This window comes from Macrobrachium rosenbergii, chromosome 55 (genome assembly GCF_040412425.1).
Source record: "Macrobrachium rosenbergii isolate ZJJX-2024 chromosome 55, ASM4041242v1, whole genome shotgun sequence".
Lineage (NCBI taxonomy): Eukaryota > Metazoa > Arthropoda > Malacostraca > Decapoda > Palaemonidae > Macrobrachium > Macrobrachium rosenbergii.
The window spans coordinates 20,922,646-20,947,577 of NC_089795.1; the positions used below are offsets into that span (position 1 = coordinate 20,922,646).

Here is a 24,932-nt window from a genome sequence, read left to right on the forward strand (position 1 = left end):
ATACTGGAGGAGGCCATCTTCTATCTCTCTTTTTAATTTGGGGTTTTCTTCTAGTACAGTTTTTTGCTCCATGATCAGTCTCATAGTTTCTTCGTCCGATGCAAAATGTCCCAACGATTCTTGGTTGATGGGTTTCTCAGAAATGATATCATTCAGCAAGGAAATGAAGAATCCTACAATATCTATGTTACTCGTCCTGTCTGTCATTCCGTGATGCAGGCCAAAGAGTATGTGGCTCTTGAAGGAAAATGATGGCTCTAGGTCATTAGTGCTGGCTGGCAATGTCTGGGGAATCATAAACTAAACGAGCACAGAAAAGCGGCCCAGTTTCACTCTTGTAAGAATGATTGCGCAGTGACTCTCTCACTTCCTCTAGCTGCAAACCCCGATGAACCTGAAAAGGGTAAAATGATTGATGTACTGCAGCATTAGCTGCTTAGCACTATTACTGACTTTTATAATTACGTAATTAGATGTGGCATATTTCTTCTCAATCAAGTGAATTCTTTTCTCTAATAGGACATACTGTGTTGACGTGAATACAAACAAATAATTTGAAAGCAATTTTCCTGCTGTGTTGGAAAGAAATCAATCTTGCTTTGCACCTCTTAGAAGAGTTTTCCTATAAGTATACAAATTCACTTTACATTTGCATTATATGGTCATTAACTAGAAAGTCTGGCTATCCATGGGAAAAAAGAAAATACATTAATTTGCATAACATTTGCAATGAAGAGGAACAGATGATTAGCTTTACACCGTACGAGGTGTGATCATAAAGTATCAGGACTGGTGCTATAAAAAGAAAACTACAACACGTACCGTTTTAGCATTTATTTTCCTTCGAAGTAGTCCCTTTCGGAAGCCACACACTTTATCGAGCTTTGTTTCCATTAATGGAAACATTCCCTGAACTCGTTTTCTGGGATAATCAGCAGCTGCCTCGTCGCATTCACTTGGGTCTCCTCGGTGTTTTGAAATCTTCTTCCTCTCAGTGGGATTTGATTTTTGGAAAGAGGAAAAAGTCGCAAGGGGCAAGATCTGGGGAATACGGTGGCTGTTGCGCTTGGCCAAAAACTGCTGCACAAGCTGCGCTGAATGGGCAAGTGCGTTATCATGGTGCAACTGCCACTCACCAGACTCGTGCAGTTCTGGCCTTTTCCGACGGACGAATAGCACTCCAGCAATGCCGCAACACGTCACAGCAGTATTCCTTGTTACTGTCTGACCTACGAAGTATACTCATGATGAACAATTACCTTGTAGTCGAAAAAAATTATATTTTGCTCAGTTCTGCTGGCTGAGGGTTTCCCAGAACGCTCGCCACTATCGACATTTTGTCAGCCATCTTGAAAATGTCTGAACCACTCGTACACTCGTGTGCGGCTCATACACTCCATACACTTTTTGCAACTTTGCGTAGGCCTGTTCGCAGGTATCGCCAAGCTTTTAGCAAAATTTGATGCAGATTCTCTGCTCAACTTTCTCCATCATAGTCAATGCTACGGCCACACACTACACACATTCATTCCAAGGATTGCTGTAAAGAGCGGAAGTGAGCAAGGACGCTAAAAACTTAGTGTGCATGCACAGCAGAGGTCAAGGTCAATGTGTGCCAAGTGGCCTCATTCTGCATATTTTAGCTACTTTACTATAACAACAGTCCCGATACTTTATGATCACGCCTCGTATTTCCTTATTGCTTTGGAAAAGTTCCACTAGAGTTTTAAGCTGCATTTCGGTTCCTTTGCTGCTGCTGCTGACCACCCAATCAACGCAATTAACAGTAAGTATTCATTCATGTTAGTATAAAAGTCCTGGGGTCAAGCTTAACTTATGCAAGAATAACATGTTACTTACTTTAAAATCAATCTCTGGGTTTGTAGCCCTTCTGAACCACACATCGTCCTCATAGGTACCATAACATACGTTCAGACTTGGAACCTTTCTATGAGAAAAAAGGTCAATAAAACGTTTCTAAGCCCCGGAAGTAATTAGAATTAGTCTCCTTTTACGAAATTTTACAATTTATCTTCGTTATTGGAAGTCATTTTGCAATTTCCACAATTCCTCAGTATAAAAACAAAACAAAGAAAAACTACTTGCACCAGCAAAAACCAAGGAAGTATTATGAAGGGACTCAAGAACAGGTCTTACCTGTACAGGTGAGCAACAGCCCTCCTGACATGCTCTTCTTGCAATGGCTCTGCGCTGCTCAGATCCAGCTGGTACCAGATCAAGACACAGTCATCTTGATGGTATAACTCCATTTCCTTCTCAGAATCGGAAGCCTTCCGGAGCCATTCGCCCGTGAAGATACGTTCATCCCTTTGGACATAAGGCAATGATATATACAACTGCACGCACACTATTATTAACACTATTAGCTGAAACCATCAAATTTTTAAGGGGAAAAACGTGATCTTGTGCTTCACAACAATGAGGAAAAATTAGACACTGAACTTAGCAGTCGATATTTAAGATGAAAAGACAACCTTGAACTCAAACAAAACATGACACAAATGTGACACTGAACTCCCATAAAATTATACCCGCGACAAAACACGGAATCATCTACTCACATAAAATGATAAACAAGAAACAAAACCCTATCCTAACCGGAATAAATAAAGAATGACAAAAACACAACCCTTAACTTCATGATGAGAAACACCAAAAATCTAAATTTGAACTTCCTATTAAACAGAAATGACAAAACAATCTAGTAATATTTGAATACCTGAGAACGTGAAGAGTGAAACGAACGTGGCAATTCGGGAAGAGAGAGAACTAGGCATGATGCACCGATGATTAATCAAATAAAGAATGAGGATTTGATTAATTTGGTTATGATACAGATAGTGGCCATCTAAACGAATTGGTCAATATACACAACAGCAAACAGGGACGGGGTTAAGCCCAGACCAATTTCTATAACGCTGAGGCCGAGATTGAAGGAGCGAACTTTAGGAATGCATATAAACTGGAGGGACGTAGACAGAAGTCTTCAAGAAAGTGAATTAGACCATGACATGACGAGACAAGAAAGCCAAAAGAACTGGGAGCTACGAAAGGAAGCAAGAGAAAGGAATGGAAAAGAAGCTAATTCAGGAGGTTTTTTCGAAGCAAATTCAGGGAGTTTTTTCGTGGTGAAAAGATATCAACAGGAGAGAGACAGCCTGAAACTACACAAGAGAGAAGGGCCAAAGGTATCCGAAGGGATGGAGTAAGACCTACTTCATATTCCATATGTATTGTAAATAAGTTTAATAGAGCATTACTAATGTTGATGAATATACTGATGATAAAATCAACAAATTGACTCAGGGTGGAAGGAAAGGCTTTTGTCTACATATCACTGCCAAGGGTCGTCGAAAAACATGCACTCTCTTGATACCCAGGATCCCTGTTACACACACACACACACACATACACATACACACTATATATATAAAATAATGTTTGTATATATACACATATATATATATATATATACTGTATATATTCATATATATATATATATATATATATATATATATATATTAATTATTTGACATGTCAAAGAACGAAAAAAATCCAATTTATTACTTTTCCATTACACTGACTTTTAACCTATTTTGATACTTCTATTTTCTGACTCTGAGTCAAAACCGAGTATATACAATTTATTAATTTACTACGTGAATCCTATAGAAAAAAATTTTTAATGGAAGGATTAGAGTCCTATATGTAAATTTTTAATGGAAGGGATTAATTAAAGTGAAGAAAATGAAGAATTACGGATGGGGAACTGTCCTCCTGACAGTAATATGTAATGCCAGTAACGCTATGATGTGAAGTCACAACATGAAAAGGTGCAAAAGGAGATTTTAAATTCACCCTCCGGCTTTCCACCAACCAATAATAAATCATTAATAATACATGACACCAGTGGTGTATTCCTGTCGTAAATAAAAGCAGCAACTTGACAGACTGCTGGATTAATTAGCATCAGAAACGGTATTTCATCAACTCTGTTATCTTCTCATCGCATGGATTACTTCCTCAATTCGATATTACCTCGAAGACAATTACATACTCATGGCAATGGAATACTCAAAGAAAATAATTCCGATAGTAACAGCAACTACCTGTCAAAGGATAATGGAAGGGCCAACTGAGTTATACATATATATATATATATATATATATATATATATATATATATATATATATATATATAATATATATATATATATATATATGTATATATATATATATATATATGTATATATATATATATATATATATATATATAGAGAGAGAGAGAGAGAGAGAGAGAGAGAGAGAGAGAGAGAGAGAGAGACATTTATTCCAAAAAGTAATGGAGAGAGAGAGAGAGAGAGAGAGAGAGAGAGAGAGAGAGAGAGAGAGAGAGAGAGAGAGAGAGAGAGAGATACAAAAAATATAGCCACGTCACGATAGAAAGGTTATTAATTACTTTAACTATAAGAATATAGTGTTTCAACGTTAGTGTAGTATGCGTTAAACAGAAAAATTTATTTAATAAATATTACTGTCATTTGGTAAACATGCTTTGAGTGTTTAGCGACTTTGTTTCACAGGCAGCGTTGTCAACAGCTTAGTGTTGGCTCTACACTGGGGCATTAGCCGCTACTTCGTGGAGCTGCCAGTTGTCTCCTTATCCTTACCTCTCCGTGAAATGTACCACACCAGTGATTGCCGAAAAAGATACTAAGTTATGGTACTGGAGTAAAATTTATCATGTAGATAACATCACTTCTAACAATCAGACAACAGCGAGTCAACAGTGAATCTGGAGGCATATTAGATGGAACCAGTAATAATCTGAGATCCCATGAGTCCTAACACTATTAATTATATTGACGATGTCCCAGAAGTAATTGAAAATAACAGTGCAATATATTTATATGCTGATTTACGCCCAAGGTTTCCGTATAATCCATATCACATCTGACCGTATGAAGCTACAAGAAGACCTGAGACAATGATGATAGACTGAAAATGAAAGCTGAACGTCCATCACCCAAATGCAAATACACAAGAGAATACGAATAAATCAAGCCATGATTCAGAGCCAATGAAACACGGTTTCTCGGCAACATCTTTTTATCAAAGGACGGATAAAGGTAAAAGTTGGGAAGTGTATATTTTGTAACCCTACCTAGTTTTTGCAAGTAATATTTAGTACCGAAGTTCGATAGTTTTGATATTTATAGAGTAAAATGAAGGCGCCGATGCCGGAACCGAGAAAATCACAGACAAGGATCCTAAAACCATTCCTGACGTAAACATAATATGTAAGCAGTAAGTCACTAAAAGGTGAATTCGATAATGGCCAGCAGGACATGGAATTGTCTCCGTGGTTGCAAGACTGCATTTGTGCTACGGCTCGCCACTTTGTATAGAAGCGAGAATACCTGTGGCAAGATTTACTATAGCGTCGAAACCTGAGGTAAAACAAAACGGATTGTCTTTTTGTATTCCCGCCCTGAATAGACGCAGATCTAACAAATGAGCTATCGACTGGTTCATTATGTGGATGAATTACATACACTGAATTATTTGTAAAGTAGAAACAATATAAATATCAAGAAAATGGAAGAATTCCAAACTAACAATTTAGTCCCAATAACTGCTGCGGAAGTTGCGATGAAGCCTCCACAAAATAATAATAATAATAATCATAATCATAATAATAATAATAATAATAATAATAATAATAATAATAATAATAATAAAATTATTGAGAATGGTAATGCAATCAAGGGGACGATGACAAATCCTGCTCGCTATCATTGATATTGCCGAAGCCTAGGATGGGTACTAATATCAATTAGTGAATATGTCATCCGCAAGTGGGCAGAGCCACAGTGAAGAGACGTTTTCCGCATATGTAAACTTCTCTTCACTGTAGGTGGAGCCTAATGACTTCATAGGTTAACGTCACTACTGTGTTCAAAAGCCTCACCTGCGATTGTTATGGCTCTGGCATTGGAAAACCCACTTTTACTTTGATAAGTACCAGAACTATTGAACTTAGGTGCTAAATAATACTTGCAAAAATTAGGTAGGTTATAAAATATTCACTTGCCAACTTTCACCTTCCTCCGATGCTTTGATAAAAAGTTGTAGCCGAAAAAACCGCGTTTCACTGACTTTGAATCCCTTAGTAAGTAGAAAATATGGTTACTGTATGGGTGAGGATTTAACTCTAACAGACAGACAAAAGGGCATCGGTGTAATAATGGCCAATAGACTGACTTACAGACCACCTAGCAGAAAAATCAAGAGTTAATATGATCATGGGAATCATAAGGAGGATGTTCGTTAACTTGGAACGGGAGGTGTTCAAGAAATTACACGTTGCCTTAGTCCGTCTACACTAAGAATACGTAAACCACACTTAAAAATGACATTGAATCTATTGAAATCTTTCAGCGGAGAGCCACCCATCCCTAAAATGATAAACGTATGAGGAAAGATTAAGAGAACTACAATTACCAAATTTAGCTTATAGAGGGTCTAGAAAATTAAGTATACCTTAGTTTAACCAGACCACTGAGTTGATTAACAGCTCTCCTAGGGCTGGCCCGAAGGATTAGACTTATTTTACGTGGCTAAGAACCAATTGGTTACCTAGCAACGGGACTTACAGCTTATTGTGGAATCCGAACCACATTATACCGAGAAACGAATTTCTATCGCCAGACATAAATTCCTCTAATTCTTCATTGGCCGGCCGGAGAGTCGAACGCGGGCCCTGCTGAGTGCTAGCCGAGTACGATATCGACCCGGCCAACGAGGAACTTAGAGGGTCTAGAGACTAAACCATAAAAACATATATATATTTTGTGGGAAATACAATGAGGTTGGATGTGAGGCTTTTCAACAATAAACGAGGACAGTATGAAAATATATAAGAAAAGAACTAAGCTGAACATTATGGATTACTCTTTCCGCAACAGGATAGTGGATAATTGGGATAAATTCCCAGATTATGTTGCTGAATCCAAATCAGAGGAAGCATTTGAAAAAAAAACTTAAAGAATGGTATATACAAGAGCAAAATATAATTGGGAGCACTTACAAAATATGATTATTTACCAGGTGAAAACACCCACATGAATAAAGCCTAAAGATGATTAGGTTTCAAAGCCAAGCATTTGCAGAATATAATGCCCACATGCAGCTTAAAAACAAAAAAAATTATGATATGGTTAGGTCAAGTTTTAAGTTCCTTGCATCATTCTCATTCGTGTTATTCTACTTTCTAATGTTACAAAAAAGGTCCAGATAATTCAAAATGGCCACAACTGCTCCTTTATACACTACAACTATACAGAGCACACTCACATCAAACAGGGAACAGACTTTCCCCATAATACACACAGTACCACTTTATGTTCAATGCACAGACAATGGACCCACTGGTTAACCTACTCAAGAATTCAAAGCGACATCCTTCCTTCCAAACAGATTACTTTGAATTTTCCTGATGCCTGCAGTCCTCCAGCTAGGAGTGAGTATATGTTCAAACCGAGAAACCAATACAGTTCACTGTTGCATCAAGAAACAACGAAAGCTGTAAATAATTAACAAATAAATGACGTATGAAGAGCTTAAAGGAAAAAGAGGAGCATGCTTCGGACAATGTCAACTCCTATGAGTAAACTTTTCTATCCATCACATCCAGCAAGATGTCCAGAACGCCAGGCATGGAATCATACTGGTTGGAGAAAACTTTGTTGAAGGGGGAAAATCTTGGTTAAGAAATCTGAGGTGAGGGCAGGACTACTGTAGAGCTTAAATTTCACATTGTTAGAACTATTAAGCCTAAAGCAGTCCCATACCATCGATTCTAGGCGAATTCGTCTATAACAATTCGTCTACAACAATTCGTCTACACCAGTTTGTCTACAACTACAAATCATCTACAACAGTTTACTTACATTTACATTTCTATTATTCCTATTCATCTACTGATACAAATCATCTACAAACCAGTGTTCCTAAAACCTACATGACAAAAAAATCTTAACTAGAGAGGGAGACTATTAGCATTAACTAAACAACCCATTGAAACGGAACTTCCATACTGTGTAAATTACCAGTATGGAAGTTCAGTATCTTTGTTACTTCAAAGTTTATCTTTACTGCATCTAGACTGTCTTTCCTTTTATTGTTTTTGAAAACTCTAACCCTATACAATGGCCTCTCCTCAGTATACAGACACGGAAAAAGGAAAGAGAGAGTTAGTTAATTGTGCAAACATATTCTATAAAAACAGAAAATGGAGCCACAATATATTGGAAGTGTGAACAGTATCACCAAATCAAGCGCCGTGCTCGTCTGACAACAGTGGACGATGAAGTTGTTAATGCTGTGCATGAACATAATCACACAATAGATGCCGCGGAGATTGAAGCAATGAAAACCGTTACTAGAAATCGTCAAATGGCTAAATCTACACACGACTCTCCACACTTAATAATATCTAATGTTCTTGAAGACTGCAGTGTTGCTGCTGTATCTAAACTCCTAAAGACGCAGTTTGAAAAGGACAATACGTTCTGTAAGGCAAAGAAGTAAAATGGTTCCTGCTTTACCAAGAAATTGTACCAATTGTTTTTTCCTGATGAATTTACAAAATCTCTTAAGGAAGATCAATTTTTGCTTTAGGATTCTGGTCAGTTTGATAAGCGTATGGAGATTTTTGCTACTAGACATAACCTTCAATTATTATCCCGAAGCAACTTTTGGCTTGCTGATGGTGCTTTTAAGACCGTACCTTTGTTGTTCCATCAGTTATATTCATTGCATGACTTAAAAGAAAAATCCTCATTGCCACACAAATCTGAGGAAACGTATAGACAACTTTTGCAACAAATAAAGAATATTGAACCTTCATGTGCACCATCTCTATAATGACAGATTTTGAAAGAGCCATGCAGAATGCAATGCTTAAAGAATTCCCCAGCGTGGAATTGAAGCGTTGTTTCTTTCAATTTTCCTAAGCTGTCTTTCTCTCAATTCAAAGGAACGGATTGCAAAATTTATAGGAAACAAATGCTGATTTCTCTGTGCGCCTTCGAATGCTGCCGGCAATAGTGGTTGTGCCTATTGGAAACGTAACAGAGACCTTCGAATTGTTGTGCGAGAACAATACTTTCCCTCCTGAAGCTCAAGAGATCTTAAACTGCTTCGAAGATACTTGGATCGGGCGCCTTAGCAGAAAGTATATGCGACGGCCACCTCTCCTTTCTCATGAGTTATGGAATCTATATGATGTGGTTCTACACGGTTTGCCAAGAACAAACACTGTGGGGTGACACAGAGCTTTCCACAGACAAGTCACAGCTTACCATCCAAATATTTGAAAGTTCATTAAATGTTTGAAGAACGAACAAAATTTCAGTGAAGCTCAGACTGAACGGTATCTTTCCGGGAGAGAACCCCAGGCTCCAAGAAAGCGCTACCGTGATACCTCGCAATCCATCAAAAGACTCGTGGAAAATGTTAGTACTGTATCGATAATTTCGTGGAATCGCTCAGAACCTTTCTTTTTAGATTTTCTATGGAATTTGTGTGAAATTAAAATTTAATTTTATTGAATAAATTTTCCTTTAATGAATTTGATCCATTGCATTACATGAATGTATTCTTTATGGAATGAAAAATATTAATTACTCCTTCGAAAAATCTTATTATCCTTGGGAATCTCTGAACCAAATATTTAATACAGAAAATGAGAACCAGTTAGCAACTAAGCAAAAACTTAACAAAACTTTAATGTGTGAATAAAGTTTTTTAAACTTGATCACTAAACTTAATGGAAATGAAGATATTTAAAAGGAATAAACAAAAACTGAGCAGAATTGAACCAGAACTTAGCAGATCATGAGGAAACGTACCAAAACCCAAAAGGTAATAAGAAATATAACCCAAATGAAAATTATTTTACTTATAAATGAATTACATCTGTAGATCAACTGTGTTAGTTGAATTGTATTTGCTGAGGAAGTGTTATAGATTAATTTAAATTGTAGTAGACGAATTGGTGTAGGTGAATTGTTGTTGCCGAACTGTTGTAGACGAATACCATCACCTGGCATTACAGGTAATTCTTGAGAGATTGTGCACCAAGGGGGTCAGTGCCTTTCTCCCCATATTGGACTACCATCAAAGTGCCATCACCTACTTACAATTGGGCTGAGTGACTGAGTGAGCAGACCTCACGCTTACGAACGCCAGCTCAGCGCCCTACTACTAAGACGACCTGGACCTGCTGCCCCGTTGGAACAATTAAAATAAGAAAAAAGTCTAGCTTGGCCCTTAACCCCGCCATAAAATATTAAATGAAACCCATCGATGATTTTTACGACAGCTTGAGGCCACAGACACACAAAACAAACAGCACTCTCTCCAACAAAAGATGATTCCAGAACGTAAATGTTACAAAAAAAAAAAAAAAAATCTGATCTCTTGTCATAATATGGTCAAATCAACCTTCTATATTCACCACTTGGAACCAACAGTTGTACTCACCCTTTGCTAGATTCTAGCCGAGACATCGCGACTTAAGGCGCCCTACCTGTGAAAGGAGAAAAGTAACTGATCATGAAAGGTATGCAGAAGAGCGCTCACAATGGACTGAAAAACATATACAAAAATGAGCACTCAAGAATATATTTAGTTTGTAGATTGATGGGTTCCCAACATTTCTTTAAAATGAGAACTCAGCAGTTTTCTGGGTAGTCTGGAGAGCACCACCACAATACTGGAAATTGCAAAACAGTCTAGTTAGTAACTATTTTTCTTAATCCACAAGAATTTTACATTACCTTGCACAGAATATTTACACACAGAGCTTGTACAACTTTAACAAACAGAGGTTTTACAACTAAGATTTCCGGAGAATTTATTAACAATCACCAAACTGACATACTATACACGGCAAACACAGGTAATATGTTTGCATTATTAAGACAATTTACTAAATACACTGAATGCTTTTATATTCAATAATAAGCTACAAAAATTAATTATTGTGTTAAAAAATTAAAAATTTCAGAATTTCGTAAAATGCGTCTAACAATGCCTCAAATACTCACAAAGAAAATATCTCGCATAAAAGAACCATGCATAAATGTTATGCTGCTCTCACACTGCAATGACTGCATGTGGCAGAGAATATGTTTGATCTTTGCTTATTTGCATAAATGAAAGTTTGTCAATACAAGCGATTTATCAGCAAAGCAAAACCAGTAACTCTCCTGGGAACACGTAAAAAGATTTGATAATGAAGTTTTTTCATATAAAATTTATTTTAACAAAGATTTCGCGTAAAAATTGTTGCGATTCTTTCTAACATTTACATTAAACGTCTTGTAGAGTACAGTACAGATGGACGTCTGTTAAATACTAAAGTATGCTAACCATTACATTAGGCATGCTTTGATACCAATGGCAAAGCAGTAAAACCAGTGGCCCCAACAGTTCATAATAAAATTGAATAGGAAACCAAACCGAACAGCAAACAGCCGAATCTTGTGGCTTTTCTCTCTCTCTCTCTCTGGCCCAAACATTCTTAATGTGGACGAGAATGCTATTAGTTGGTTGCAATAGTTTTTTCGTTGTGCACAATGTTTCACAAACTTTTAAAAATACGGAAGCCCATTCTGAATTGTCGAGATACACATTTCAAATTATAATTTTAGAAAGCACTGCTTTGTAGTTTTAAATATTCTCTGAGGGGTTAAATATCAAGAATCAGGATGATGCAGTATAAGTGAGGATTGCCTTCGGAAATTTATCAATGTTATATTTACTGTACCTTCGACTTGTTTGCGGTCTGCACACGTTACTCAGTTGTAAAAACGCATTTTTTATATATACTCGTATAATAATTACAGCTGATAGCAGTGGAACACTGGCAACAGTGCCTGATTATGTTATCATAAGTAGATCTGGTCGACAGCGAATGAGAAGTCTTACATAGAAAGCATCATTTCTTCATTAGGCCTGCAATGAACTGATGCTCGCAAGCTCGGTTTTAGTCTCCGTGAAAAAAAAACACTTCCAGACTATAGGGAAAGCACAGTGGTGCTCCCAAGCAACAGGTTGGAAACTGCCGAGAGATGTATTAGGAATAAAGACTGGTTCGGTGTTCTGGGAGTGTTGAAAGAAGCACTGCAGAAATGTTCACATCTAGGGTGTTGGTAGTAACCAGTTGCAGACTGGGTCAGGAATCAAAAGCGAATCATAAAATTCCATAAGAATTTTTCACTGAGGTATCATCTTGCACTGAATGCTGTCAAACATGCACACACATACTTTGTACATATAAGTAATCCTTCAATTACCCGGATTAATAGAGCCAAGGGCCCAGCGGATTATGGCGAAATCTGGATAATGGCGAGTAAAAAAATCTTGGGGTGTTCCAGGGCAACTCCGTGCACTTCCTCACCTAACCCTGTCAATACCACACAACAACCATCACACTTTAAACTGAAAACTTTAAGCAAAAGGCAATTATCTACCTTTCCCCAATATCTGTAACAAAATGCACACCTTTTCCCCAATATCTGTAACAAAATGCACACCTTTTCCCCAATATCTGTAACAAAGTACACTACATACATAAACTTTGAAGAAAAAATGTAACCCCTTCTTTTTCTCTCTTGTAATCAACAAAGTTCAGTAGGCAGGTAGCCTATCTGTGTTTGTCCACAGCCTACCATGGTTTTATGACTATTAACATATTTTTATACAGCAGCTTTCTTATCAGCTATTACAATATTGTATTACTATACATGAGATACAAAATGTGTGTGAACCATTGACCCAGGCTAGCTTAGGTGTTACACTCACAATATCCATTCACAAAAGTCCAATAGGCTATTACAGCTATATTTATGATAAAGGTAACAGTAATGAAACTGTTATTTTACTTACAGAATCCATTTATACTATATTGCTTTCTTGATCATCATCGTAATATGTAAAAAAAAAATCGTCCCACCATTTGTAATGTTTATGTTCTCAGAATCAGCCGACGAGCCCGCTGGATTTTAGAGTTAATACTTTAATTTTTGTACACAAATGTAAAACGGGTATACACTGGTAAATTAACATACTTTATGTTAAAGTAAAATCCCTCAAAACTGCAAAACAACGGTTTCCCAGATTCGTTTGTTTACATCATACTCGATGTTGTCTATGTCAGTTCTTGGTAAGTGGTTGTTAGTTATAAGAGATGGTTGTCAACTGTTACATACGCCACAAGTTTGGTCATCTTGTCTGAAAGCCTAGCCTATTAAATCTACTGAAAATTAAATTTGTTCTGTTTCAAATATACTGTTTGTGCAATACATTACAACGAACTGTATTTACATCTTTAGTACATATGGCATTTCTCGATGATGTTTGTTCAAAGCAAATTCAATTTCAGAACACTACTAAAAAGTTATTGGAATTAATGCGTACAAAAACAAACATACCCTACGCATAAATTACAAAAAAAAATAGTGAAGGAAAACAGTGAAGGTTTGTGTGTGCATTATGTTACTGTATTAGGCTTCAATGTAAACATACCTCAGTTGTTGTTCTCTCTCTCTCTCTCTCTCTCTCTCTCCAAAGTGTATATCAGTACTGTACATGTCCCTTAGTAAAATATCACTGTATCATAACATAAAAACACGAAACTAAACAAACTCCAGGGAGCCCACAACACAATCGAGTGTGCACATATACGTACGTGTTACAATTTTTTTCCTTTCCTTGATTTATTGTACCATGCTTAATTACAAGTTTAGTTGACTCTAAATATGACCATCAAACATATCATGACAGTACACAAGACAATATTTTATCACTGCTGATATTTCAACTCTAATCACCGTAAAAATATTCAAAATGCGAGTTTCACATGCGGGAAAGAAAAACCAAACGGGCAGTAGCAAGTTCACTGACGCCATGGAATGAGTTTGTGCATACATACATATATGTACCCTATGCACACGATTCTGTTCATCTTTTGGTTTGTGAAAATTAAACAAAAATAGAAAATACAGTAAAAACCTACATGGCAATACTGTAGCATAAAATATAAATTAAATAGTAAAGGAGTGTGGTTTGTGTTAGACTTCGATGTAAACATCCCTCAGTTGGTGCTCTCTCTCACTCTCTCTCAAGAGGAATTTGTTTCTGGTGATAGAAATTCATTTCTCGCTATAATGTGGTTCGGATTCCACAATAAGTTGTAGGTCCCGTTGCTAGGTAACACTTAGCCACGTAAAAATAAATCTAATCCTTCGGGCCAGCTCTAGGAGAGCTGTTAATCAGCTCAGTGGTCTGGTAAACTAACATGTACTTAACTTTTTCTCTCTCTCTCTCTCTCTCTCTCTCTCTCTCTCCTGTATCCAAGTACTGTAACATATCCTTTAATGAATTATGAATTACTTTACCATAACCATAAAAACACATCACTAAAACTCCAGGAAGTTCACAAGGCCATCAAATGACTGCGTGCTTATGTAAATACGTGTTGCCATTTCTTTTGCCGACTCATTTACTGTACTGAATTCCATTGCGAGTTTGGATGACTCTAAGTACGCTTATCACACACATATAACAGTACACAAGAAAAAAGTATACCTTAGTTTAACCAGACCACTGAGCTGATTAACAGCTCTCCTAGGTCTGGCCCGAAGGATCAGACTTATTTTACGTGGCTAAGAACCTATTGGTTACCTAGCAAAGGGACCTACAGCTTATTGTGGAATCCGAACCACCTTATACCGAGAAATGAATTTCTATCACCAGAAATAAATTCCTCTAATTCGTCATTGGCCGGCCGGAAAATCGAACGCGGGCTCAGCAGAGCGCTACCCGAGAACGCTACCGATCCGTCCAATGAGGAAATTACAGTACACAAGAGGATATTTTATCATTGTTGATATTTCATCTCTAATTCCCGTATGAATATTTAAAATATAATTTGATCTGTAGGCAAGACAAAACCATACAGGCTGTAGCAAGTTCACAGACGCCATCGAATTGGGCGTGTGCATATGTAAGTACCCTACGCACACGATTGCATTTATCTTTTGGTCTGAAAAAATAAACAATTAGAATAAAAAATGAGAAAATACAGTAAAAATATAAACGAGAATACTATAGCATAAAATATAAATAAAAAAGTAAAGGTGTGTGTGTGTGTGTTCCTGCACTTAGGCTTGATATAAACATACTTCAGTTATTGTTCTCTCACCCCCTCCCCCCACACAGGCACCCAGCCATCCGACCCAACCTCCCACCCTGGAAACTTCTCGAGGCCTCCCCCACACCCCAAAATCCCTTTCTCCATCGGTTTTTGTGTAAGCAAGTGTTACCAACAATTTCGTGAGGCAGCACAGCATTGCCAACCATCAGGGGGCAGTTTTTTCACATTTTCTGGAATTTGTATATATGTACAGTATATCTCTGGGGCCTTGGTTGTTGGTCCGGGTATGTCAGATAATGGCGATGCCGATATTTAAAGGATTACTTTTATATATATAATTGCCTGTAGCCTATATATGTTAATACGTTTCGGATTCCTTTTTAATCTCTTTACTCTGTGGAAGATCACCCAGCAAAGTAATGGTTCTAAAATTTGGAACACATTAATATAATAATAATAATAATAATAATAATAATAATAATAATAATAATGCTTAAAAACGGGTAGATATTTCCCATCTGGTAACAGAACGCAACATTCCCAGTCACGGGCCTTGTCCACAGCAATCTCAAGTGACCTTCATTTGTGTTAAATCATGCTAATACAGCATATAGCCTATCTCTCTCACAACATACACTGATATATATATATATATATATATATATATATATGTGTGTGTGTGTGTGTGTAATACATATGAACTCTTGCACTTAATGTGAAAAATGTGCTACTCTCTCCCTCCTAAGTGAAATTTCATGAATATGGTGATAAAGCTGCCCCTTACACAATTTTTTCTGATGGGAATCGAACATACGCAGGAAATTTCTCTTTGCTATACGTTCTATTTCAACCTTGTATTTCAACTCCAGACCGATATTTACACGACATGCTACTTCAATCACATTTTTTTCAAATAATTACGATATTTGCTAACACTTTAGTCATGAATGATGGAAATTAACTGATAATGACTTTATGCTAATAATAATAATAATAATAATAATAATAATATTATTATTATATAATAATAATAGTAATAATATGAAAACCGCGCTAGAACAGGCAGTAACGTCAGTCACACCGTTGCGTCTTCTGTGACTATGATCTGTTTCACACTTTTTTTATAACTGAGCACACCACTGATCAAAACTTACGTTAAAACTACCGTCAGATTTTACAAAGATCTACGAGAACTTTCAAAGTTCCAAGCGAATCGAAGACCCAGACTCAACTGAGTAGATAACCATCAAGCGTAGAAGGACAAGTGTCTGCAACATTACCTGCGATTACAAAATCATTCATGCACCTTTCTCGAACCTGCTCATCTTTCTCATCGCTTTATTTTGTAGGAAACATTTTCTAACTTTTGCTCAGAACCATTTCAAGTATCCACTTTTTAGTAAAGTGCCGGTTCAGTTCAGTTTTTTTTTATGAATAACTAGACATGCATCCTTATCAGTCACGATAAAGGTTGCATACATCTTAATTTAATCTGTGACTATCAACCAACCCAAGTTACCAGAATTCTTATCTACCTTTACCTGTCACTCTGGAAAAAAAATGAAATGTACCCGAGGTAAACATAAGCTTCAATTACAATGTATCTTTGAATTTAACTTAATATGTTTAAGGGAACTACAAAAATGTCATTTCTGCTACAGCTTTTTTTTTTTAAATCGGCCCGTAAGTGGGGCCTCATGGCCTGACTATAAGCTAGCTCCCGATCACCATGACAGTCTTCATATCTAGATAAACAGGTAACAGGTAATGGAATGAAATGAAAAATGACCTTTAGCAGAAATCAGAAAAAAGTGAAACTGTAGGAAATGCATGAGGTATACTATAGGCGTGGGTTGAAACAATTCATATTAAAAGCATCAAGTTTAAAATTCTCCAAGATATGGTCAGGTCTCCCACAGGCTTATTTTGCAGTCTCTTCCTGAGAGAGTTCTGGTTGGCACCTTGGTGTCCTAATACCCATGGCTCCCCTCCAGTTGGGTGCATCTTTTCAAACTTGATGAAGAGAAAAGATGAGAGGAGACAAATAACAGTCAGTGTTTTATTCAAGGAGTCATGTGGTCGCCATTGGAATTCACATACGAGGGTGTGGAGGTGGGGGTTAATAATATACCGAGACTTATCCGGAATCTAATAGTGGACAGTACTAAAATGCGTCATATGGCGCAGTCAGAAGACCCATACCAAGCGTTTCCGCGTTTATTTACGCTTATTCACGCATACTCAGGACACAAACGAGGCACAATTTACAGAAATGGTAAAAGGTAAACAAAAAGAACTACCAGACAGTCAAATGTCAAAGGGTAATAGAGAAAGAGATCATTTAGGATAATCCGGTCACAAACTGAAATGGCATATTAAACCATTTTCGTGTACAGTATGTCCATAATATTTTTATCACAGATTTTGCAATGAATTTTGTGTATGCAGCCAGAAGCATCATGAGGAGAATTTCTTATTACCAAACACTGAACACTGAAATTACTGAAAACAACACTCAGGCTGAAAAGCTTCAAAATCCTAGGAATCTCTCAGAACCTTTCATCATATGAAAACTTCTGCATGTTGGCCCCATCAAATTCAGGTTTGTTGTCCGTTAAAAGTTTTCCTGACTCTTTTCAAGCTGCATCTACAAAAGTCCTGGGGTATTTACGTATCGAGGCAACATAAATATATGGACAAAAGGAAAAATCACTTGTATAATGAATCAAGCAGCATCAACATTGCGTAAGGGCTCGCCAAATATCGAATGCTTTATTTGTTTGTACACATAAGGGATTCAGTTAAAATGAATGTCACTCAATCCTGTTTCATCGAAGTCAAACACTGGTCGTGTTTTAAACTTAAGTCTTGGTCTGTTTGAACTTCGTGTTTTTAGAATAAAAAAAAATTGGTGATGAATAAAGGCAAAGAAATTAAAATGCAGGTTTATACACGTCTGGTAAGTAAATTTTATAGACACCCTTTCCACAGTTCTTAACGATGCGTTCGTTGTTTCTGTTTGAGACATTATCCTGATGACCTCTTTCTTTATCACCTCCGACAATTAATCTACTGAAGGTTTTTCTTATTGTTTACCTTTGACCATTCTTTCTAAATTATGTCCCATTCGTGCCTGGATACGTGTGAATAAAAAAACAAAAGCACTTGTAACATACCGTCTGGAAGCGTTATTTTCCCGTGATTTTTGCATATCTATATCTATATCTATCTCTCTCTCTCTCTCTCTCTCTCTCTCTCTCTCTCTCTCTATATATATATATATATGTTATATATATATATATATATATATATATATATATATATATATATATATATATATATATAAGTTATACATATATATTCAAAACCACAGGAAAATAACGTTCAGACGGTATGTTACAAGTGCTTTTGTGTTTATTCACGCATCACAGCACGAATGGGACATAATTTAGAAGAATGGTCAAAGGCAAACAATAAGAAAAACCATCAGTAGGTTAACTGTCGGAGGGTGATAAAGAAAGAGATCATCCCGGACAATCTCAAACAGAAACAATGTACGTATCGTTAAGCACTATGGAAAGGGTGTTCATACAATTTACTTACCAGGCATGTATAAACCTGAATTTTAATTTCTTTGCTTATGTTCATCACCAATCTTTTTTCAATTTTAAAAACATAAAGTTCAAACAAACCAAGACTTAAGTTCCCTAATGTGTACAAGTAAAGCATTAGATATTTGGCGAGCTCTTAAGTTATGTTTATTAAAATAGTTTAACCAGACCACTGAACTGATTTTCAGCTCTCATAGGGCTGGCCCGAAGGATTAGAATAAAATACCAGGTCTAGGCCTGAGGCCAAGCACTGGGACCCAACATGTCATTCAGTATGATGATGAACGAAATAAAATTAAATTAAAAACTGCACATAGGCACATGCTCTCATACTGGAACACATACAGACAATAAATACATTTACTCATGCTTCCTTATATGCAATAATTAAAAAGGCATATATTAAAATTCAGAATAAGTTATAATAGATTCAAAATATTTTTTTTATTCGACAAATGCTATATGGTTTTCGCAAGTATTTTTACTTATTTTTATATTTTATTAATTAAATCACAGTTCCTCATGAACATCAAAATCGGAACGACTGAACATGTAAAAGATTCTGACAAAATTTCTTTCATCAATTTATATTCAAAAGTTGACAGTTGCTGTTGGTCATACTTTGGACACTCACACAACACAATACATGTCTGACCGTTATTATCCGCTTGCACTCTGAGCACTCCGGAGCCGGGCCACGGGATGCCCATTATGCCCATGTGTCAGGCGAGTATGGCCTATTCTCAGATGTGCTGGAATTACCTGTGCATGTCTCTCTCTGGTATGATGAACTCCATTTTTAACATTAGGTTTTATTTACTTTAATTTGTTATTTTGAGTGTTCTTCATTCCTTACATTGCCATTACTTATGATGTCTAATTTTTGTGTGTTACATAATCAGTAACAGGGATATCTACATTTGACCTGTCATGTTGCTAAGCTTCTTTGGCTGCTTAACTGCCTTCTTCATTTCCTTTTATTCCTACATGGGCAAGGATCCAAATATATTTCTACATTTTTCTATTATTACATAACTTATGGAGAAATAATTTAATTTGTTGTACTATAATATTTTTTGATTGATTTGTAACTTGAACAGTCGGCTGGCACTTCGAGTCACCAAAATCACAAAATTACTGGAATGACGTTCTTTAATAGTTTTTATAGATGATACACTAAAATGCCAATTCTGCTGTGAATATTGAAGCATTATTAGTAGAGAGAACTGGTGTGTTTTTGTTTGGGACACTGCAGCATATCCACTCCGTCCTGATTTAGATCCATCTGTATATATTGCGTAATGTGACCTGACCTCGTGCTCTACTGTATGTTGTCTATGGTGTTTTGGTGTATATGAGTAACTTTTTTATAAATATTTAAGGTGTATACAAATTTCCATTTCATTCATTGTCCAGGAGGAGGTGTTTCTACTATTAAAGGCACTTGGATATTTATATCTCATGACTCAAATAATCTTCTAGCTCTAATTGGGGAAAGGTGGTGATGGTTATTTAAAATGCATCTCTTAATTCAAATAATTTTTTTATGGAGAATCACTAATTGAATTCTTAGGAGCACTTTTCATTATTACTAGCTCTAATGGAGAGAAAGAAGAGTAGTTCACCACATTCAACATTTAAAGATGACCTTGGTGATGATCTGAAGGCTCCTGAGCATATTCTAAGGCCTTCATTGTGAATAGGGTCTAACATTTTCAGCGCTGCGTCCGATGCTGAGCCATATACTTCACTTCCATAATCGATGATAGCAGCACTGTTGCTTTATACAGAACAGTAAGGGTATGTCTAACAGCTCCCCAAGTAGTGTTCGATAATCTTTTAATTAGGTTTAATGCTCTTTTACCTTTTGTTTATATACAGAACAGTAAGGTAAGTCTAACAGCTCTCAAGTAGTGTTCGATAGTTTTTTAATTAGGTTTAATGCTCTTTTACATTTTGTTTTTACATATGTTATGTGGGCTTTCCAGTTCAAGTGGGTATCAAACATTAATCCCAAAAATTTTGCTTTTTGGCCAATTGGTATACTGTGGTTTCTGATTTTTAAATTTATTTCTTTACCTTTTTTTCTACTTTTTATTTTTATAAAACATGATTGCTTGAGCTTTGTCTATAGAAAATTGAAAGCCTACAGATGTGGCCCATACATCTATTATTATTATGCTTTTATTAATTATTCGTTCTGCATGTTTTATTCGAGATGCTGAATAATATATGGCAAAATCATCCATATACAGATTACTTTTAATTCCAATGGTTAGATTATTACTGATACCATTAATTGCTAAAGTAAACAGTGTGCCACTAAGGACGTTCCCCTGTGGAACACCATTTTCAAGTGGCAATGTTCTGACAGAACATCATCAATTTTCACCTTGAAAACTTCGATTTGTCAAAAAGTTTTGGATAAACCTCAGTGAATTTCCATGAAGTTGTTGTTTTGTAAAGTTTTTAATATGGCATACCTCCTCCATGTAGTACCATATGCTTTTTCAATGTCAAAAATGTCTGCCATAGTAATTTGTTTTTGTTCAAAACCTCTACATGTATGGTCTTCTAAGTAAGAGAGAGAGAATTCAATGTAGATGTTACACAGACCCAAACTGGGAGTGGGAGTCAAAATTTCTTTTCTGAATGCGCCATATAATGAGCACTTACCATTTTCTAACAATTTGAACACGCAGTTTGTTAAAGAAAATGGTCTGTAATTATTTACATTACTGGGATCCTTTCCAGGTTTGGGGATAGGAATAATTATAGCTGTACGTCATTCATCTGGAAATAAATTTCGAAGCCATACAGACTGATACACACACAAACAAAGCCACTCCAACATCTAAAAACATAACAGACACCTCACACATCTCGAACTGTTGACCTAACCGCTCAACTCTCCTCACTGCCCAGAGAAAGGGAGTAGGTGATTTGGTACGATACATGTACATTCGCTACCGGGGTCTAAGCGATGTCAGGCAGGGCAGCCGATCAAGACTACGGTCTACCCCAAAACCAAATCAAAGTCCTTCATAAAAGAAGGCATCGTGCTTACCCCATACAAAAAAATGGGAAAAAGCACGTTAAAAAAGATATATATATATATATATATATATATATATATATATATATATATATATATATATATATATATATATATATCATTACCACAATTAACTACCACTGTCATAGCTACCTTTTTATATACAAGTCCAAGGGGGTACATAATGTACTTTTATTTGTAGTGTAATGGTTCTGTTAGTTACGTAGCTATATCCTTTACTAAATAATTATATGTACACATATATAACAAGATATATAAGATTCAAGGAATAATACCTTTTTAGATGTTAGAAAACTTAAAAGATCTGACCTGTTATTGAATTATACTTATGAACTCTGCGAGATTTTCAGTTCAAATGTAAAAGTTTCATAAGTAACCATGTTGGAAATTTATTCCAGGTCAGCATGTTAACGAAAAGTTAGCAATAGAAAGCTCAACAATCCACTCATATATTTGCACATCTAGAATACTGTGGGCATAAGACTGCGTAAGTCACATTAAGTGGTTTATTAAAGTAATAAGCCAGCAGTTTCATATTTAAAAGAACAATTCCTTATAAACTTTGGTTTGAAATTTGTTATTGAGAATTTTAATATCTAAGGAGGGCCTTGTTTTTACAAAGTAATTATAAGCACTGGTACTTATGTACTCTAGGGTAAACAGAATAAATATATATTATTCAATGGTACCCATCGAGTTTCGTTTCTACAACGAGGTCGTTAAGCGAATTTGTCGATAAGCCGGGAGTCTATTCCCGCCACCCTCCAATTCCCTCAGTGAATAACAAGATGTGTTAAAGAATATATGAATTCTTAAATTAGCAAACACATTTGAAAGTTAATTATAGGAAATTATTTAAACGTAAAAATTTTCACCTAATTAACTAGGTTACCTAATTGACTGTGCTTTTATGTCAAGTCGATGTTTGAGCTTCACCTATTGGCTAACCCTGTGTGTTGACACGTGTGCTCTACTCACTGAACCCATCTCTCTCTCTCTCTCTCTCTCTCTCTCTCTATTTAATGTAATACTTAATATAGTAATGTATTAATGTTACAAACGTATCTCTTTCAGTTTGTGTGCATGTGTATGCGTACACGTATGATACGCTTACGCACCAAGGAAGAGCTACCTGCTACCTGTGTGTTTGCAGTCCCTTCCCTTTTGACAGAGAAAGCGAGAAAAGCAAGTAAACAAACATTAATTGCTTAGTTTCTTTAATGCGATGCAAAGGTGTGCACACACATAGGCACACATACAGACTGAAAAACAATGTATGTATGTAAAATTACATTACTGTATTAAATGCAATACTGTACTGCTTTAAGTAAATGCTCGTAAAAAATGGTGTATCAGAGAGGTAGAGTAAATGCGTATGCACACGTGAACATATACACCTGCAGGCTAACCAATAAACTAGGCCTACACTTCGACTTTTAACTACAAAAAAAAAAAAAATTACGTATTTTATATAATTAAACTTGCAAAGTCCCCACTAAGTGGGTTTTCTATGGTGAACAGCCCATTTTCTACGATAACGCTCCTACGAGATTGGGTCAAGCAAAATTAGCCACATTTTTCCTGTGTAAATACGTATCTACTACTAATTCATTTGTGTCTGTTTTCTTTGCACATGTGTTAGAATGCAGTTATGTCAATTCTTGTTAACTTACCTTTTATGTTACTTGTATATATCCATTATAATTAATACCGAGAGTAATTGATCTCGGGTCACCTGAATTCTATTGTATTCCTCTGTGTGATGTCCACACATCTCTTTATAAGTGGCCTACATTCTAAATAAACCAGCAGTACTCGTTCTCCTGCTCATTATTTAGCACCTCTTACAATGGTGACCCCAGAGTGGCTCCCGGTGCCATTAGCGGACTCATATGGCGACCTAGTCTTGGCTCCATGAACTACCCCACGCCCCTAACGGCCTGAAAACGGCGCTTTAACAAAGCGTTCGGGCATGCTGACTCTCGTTGGCAGATCACCAGCGTCATTAGTGGACCCACACGGCGCATTCTCCCAAGTGCATATTGATGCGAGTAACCCACTCCAAGTAAGAGGGCAATAGTGAGTATGGACGCGGACATTCCCTCCCACATACAGTTAAATGCGAATTTTGTGGACTCAATATCTCCCTCATGCACGACCCGCCCACGCCCTCCCCTGCGCCAAGGCTCACGCGCTCCTCCACGCCAATACCCGCTCCCCGCGCGCTGCCCGTCCTTACGGAACAGACTAAGTCCACCCTCGCCATAAAGCTGCCGCCCTTCACGCACAGCAACCCATCATCTGGCTCTACAGGGTCGAGGGGCAGTTCAGGCTGGCGGGACTTACCGACGAGGTGTTGCAAGCAGACACTGTGATCAACGCCCTCCCGAAGGAGGTCTACAGGAAGCTCATCCCGTGGGTGTCTGGCGCACGCCCCGTCACCTACCAGCATCTGAAAACCTCTCGTCGAGACCTGCTCCCCGCCGGTCTCCGAGAGGGCCACCCACACCCTTGACCTCGTCAACAACCCTCGGCATGACCAGAACCTCCTGGAAACTTGGGGCGTCATCCAGGACCTCACCACCCTTCCCGAGACGGACAGCAGCGGCAGGCAGTCGGAGATTAGCCTATCAAGGGAGATCTTCCTCCGTCAGCTCCTCCCAGAGGTCCGAACCCAGATCCTCGAGCCTTACACAATGCTGCTCAAGGACCTGATCAGGACGAGCGCGCAGCGGCTGACGGACTCCACAAGGGCAGCGAAGCAGGCATCCACGCCTGCACACCCCATCAGCTCCCTCCAGCCGGAGGGTAACGCAGAGGAGGAGATAAGTGAAATCACCAGGAGGTGGCCAGCATACCACCACAAGAAACATCCACCAGCTACTACCACCAGCGGTATGGCAAGGACACCCGGAACTGCCAACCCCCCAGCTCTTTGCCGAATCCAGGAGCCCAAAACCATTAGGGCTTCTACATCCGCGACACCGTCTCCAGCAGG

At 37.3% G+C, this 24,932-nt stretch overlaps 1 protein-coding gene across 1 annotated transcript; it reads right to left on the bottom strand.

Moving 5' to 3' along the window:
• Positions 1 to 265: 265 nt before the first annotated feature.
• On the bottom strand, positions 266 to 16,634 carry LOC136835766 (uncharacterized). The gene is made up of 5 exons (XM_067099627.1): positions 16,528 to 16,634; positions 10,570 to 10,615; positions 2,158 to 2,328; positions 1,861 to 1,948; positions 266 to 394 (listed from the first exon to the last, which is right to left on the bottom strand). The coding sequence occupies exons 2-5, from the start codon at positions 10,593 to 10,595 to the stop codon at positions 266 to 268; spliced, it is 414 nt and encodes a 137-aa protein (XP_066955728.1). The 5' UTR covers positions 10,596 to 10,615; positions 16,528 to 16,634.
• Positions 16,635 to 24,932: the final 8,298 nt, after the last annotated feature.

Excerpts from the sequence above, each read along its gene's own strand:
- LOC136835766 (XM_067099627.1), bottom strand. The coding sequence starts at position 10,595 with ATGTCTCGGCTAGAATCTAGCAAAGG. Across the intron at positions 1,949-2,157 it reads GCTGTTGCTCACCTGTACAG|AAAGGTTCCAAGTCTGAACG; the intron begins GTAAGACCTGTT and ends TTTTTCTCATAG. Across the intron at positions 395-1,860 it reads ACCCAGAGATTGATTTTAAA|GTTCATCGGGGTTTGCAGCT; the intron begins GTAAGTAACATG and ends TACCCTTTTCAG.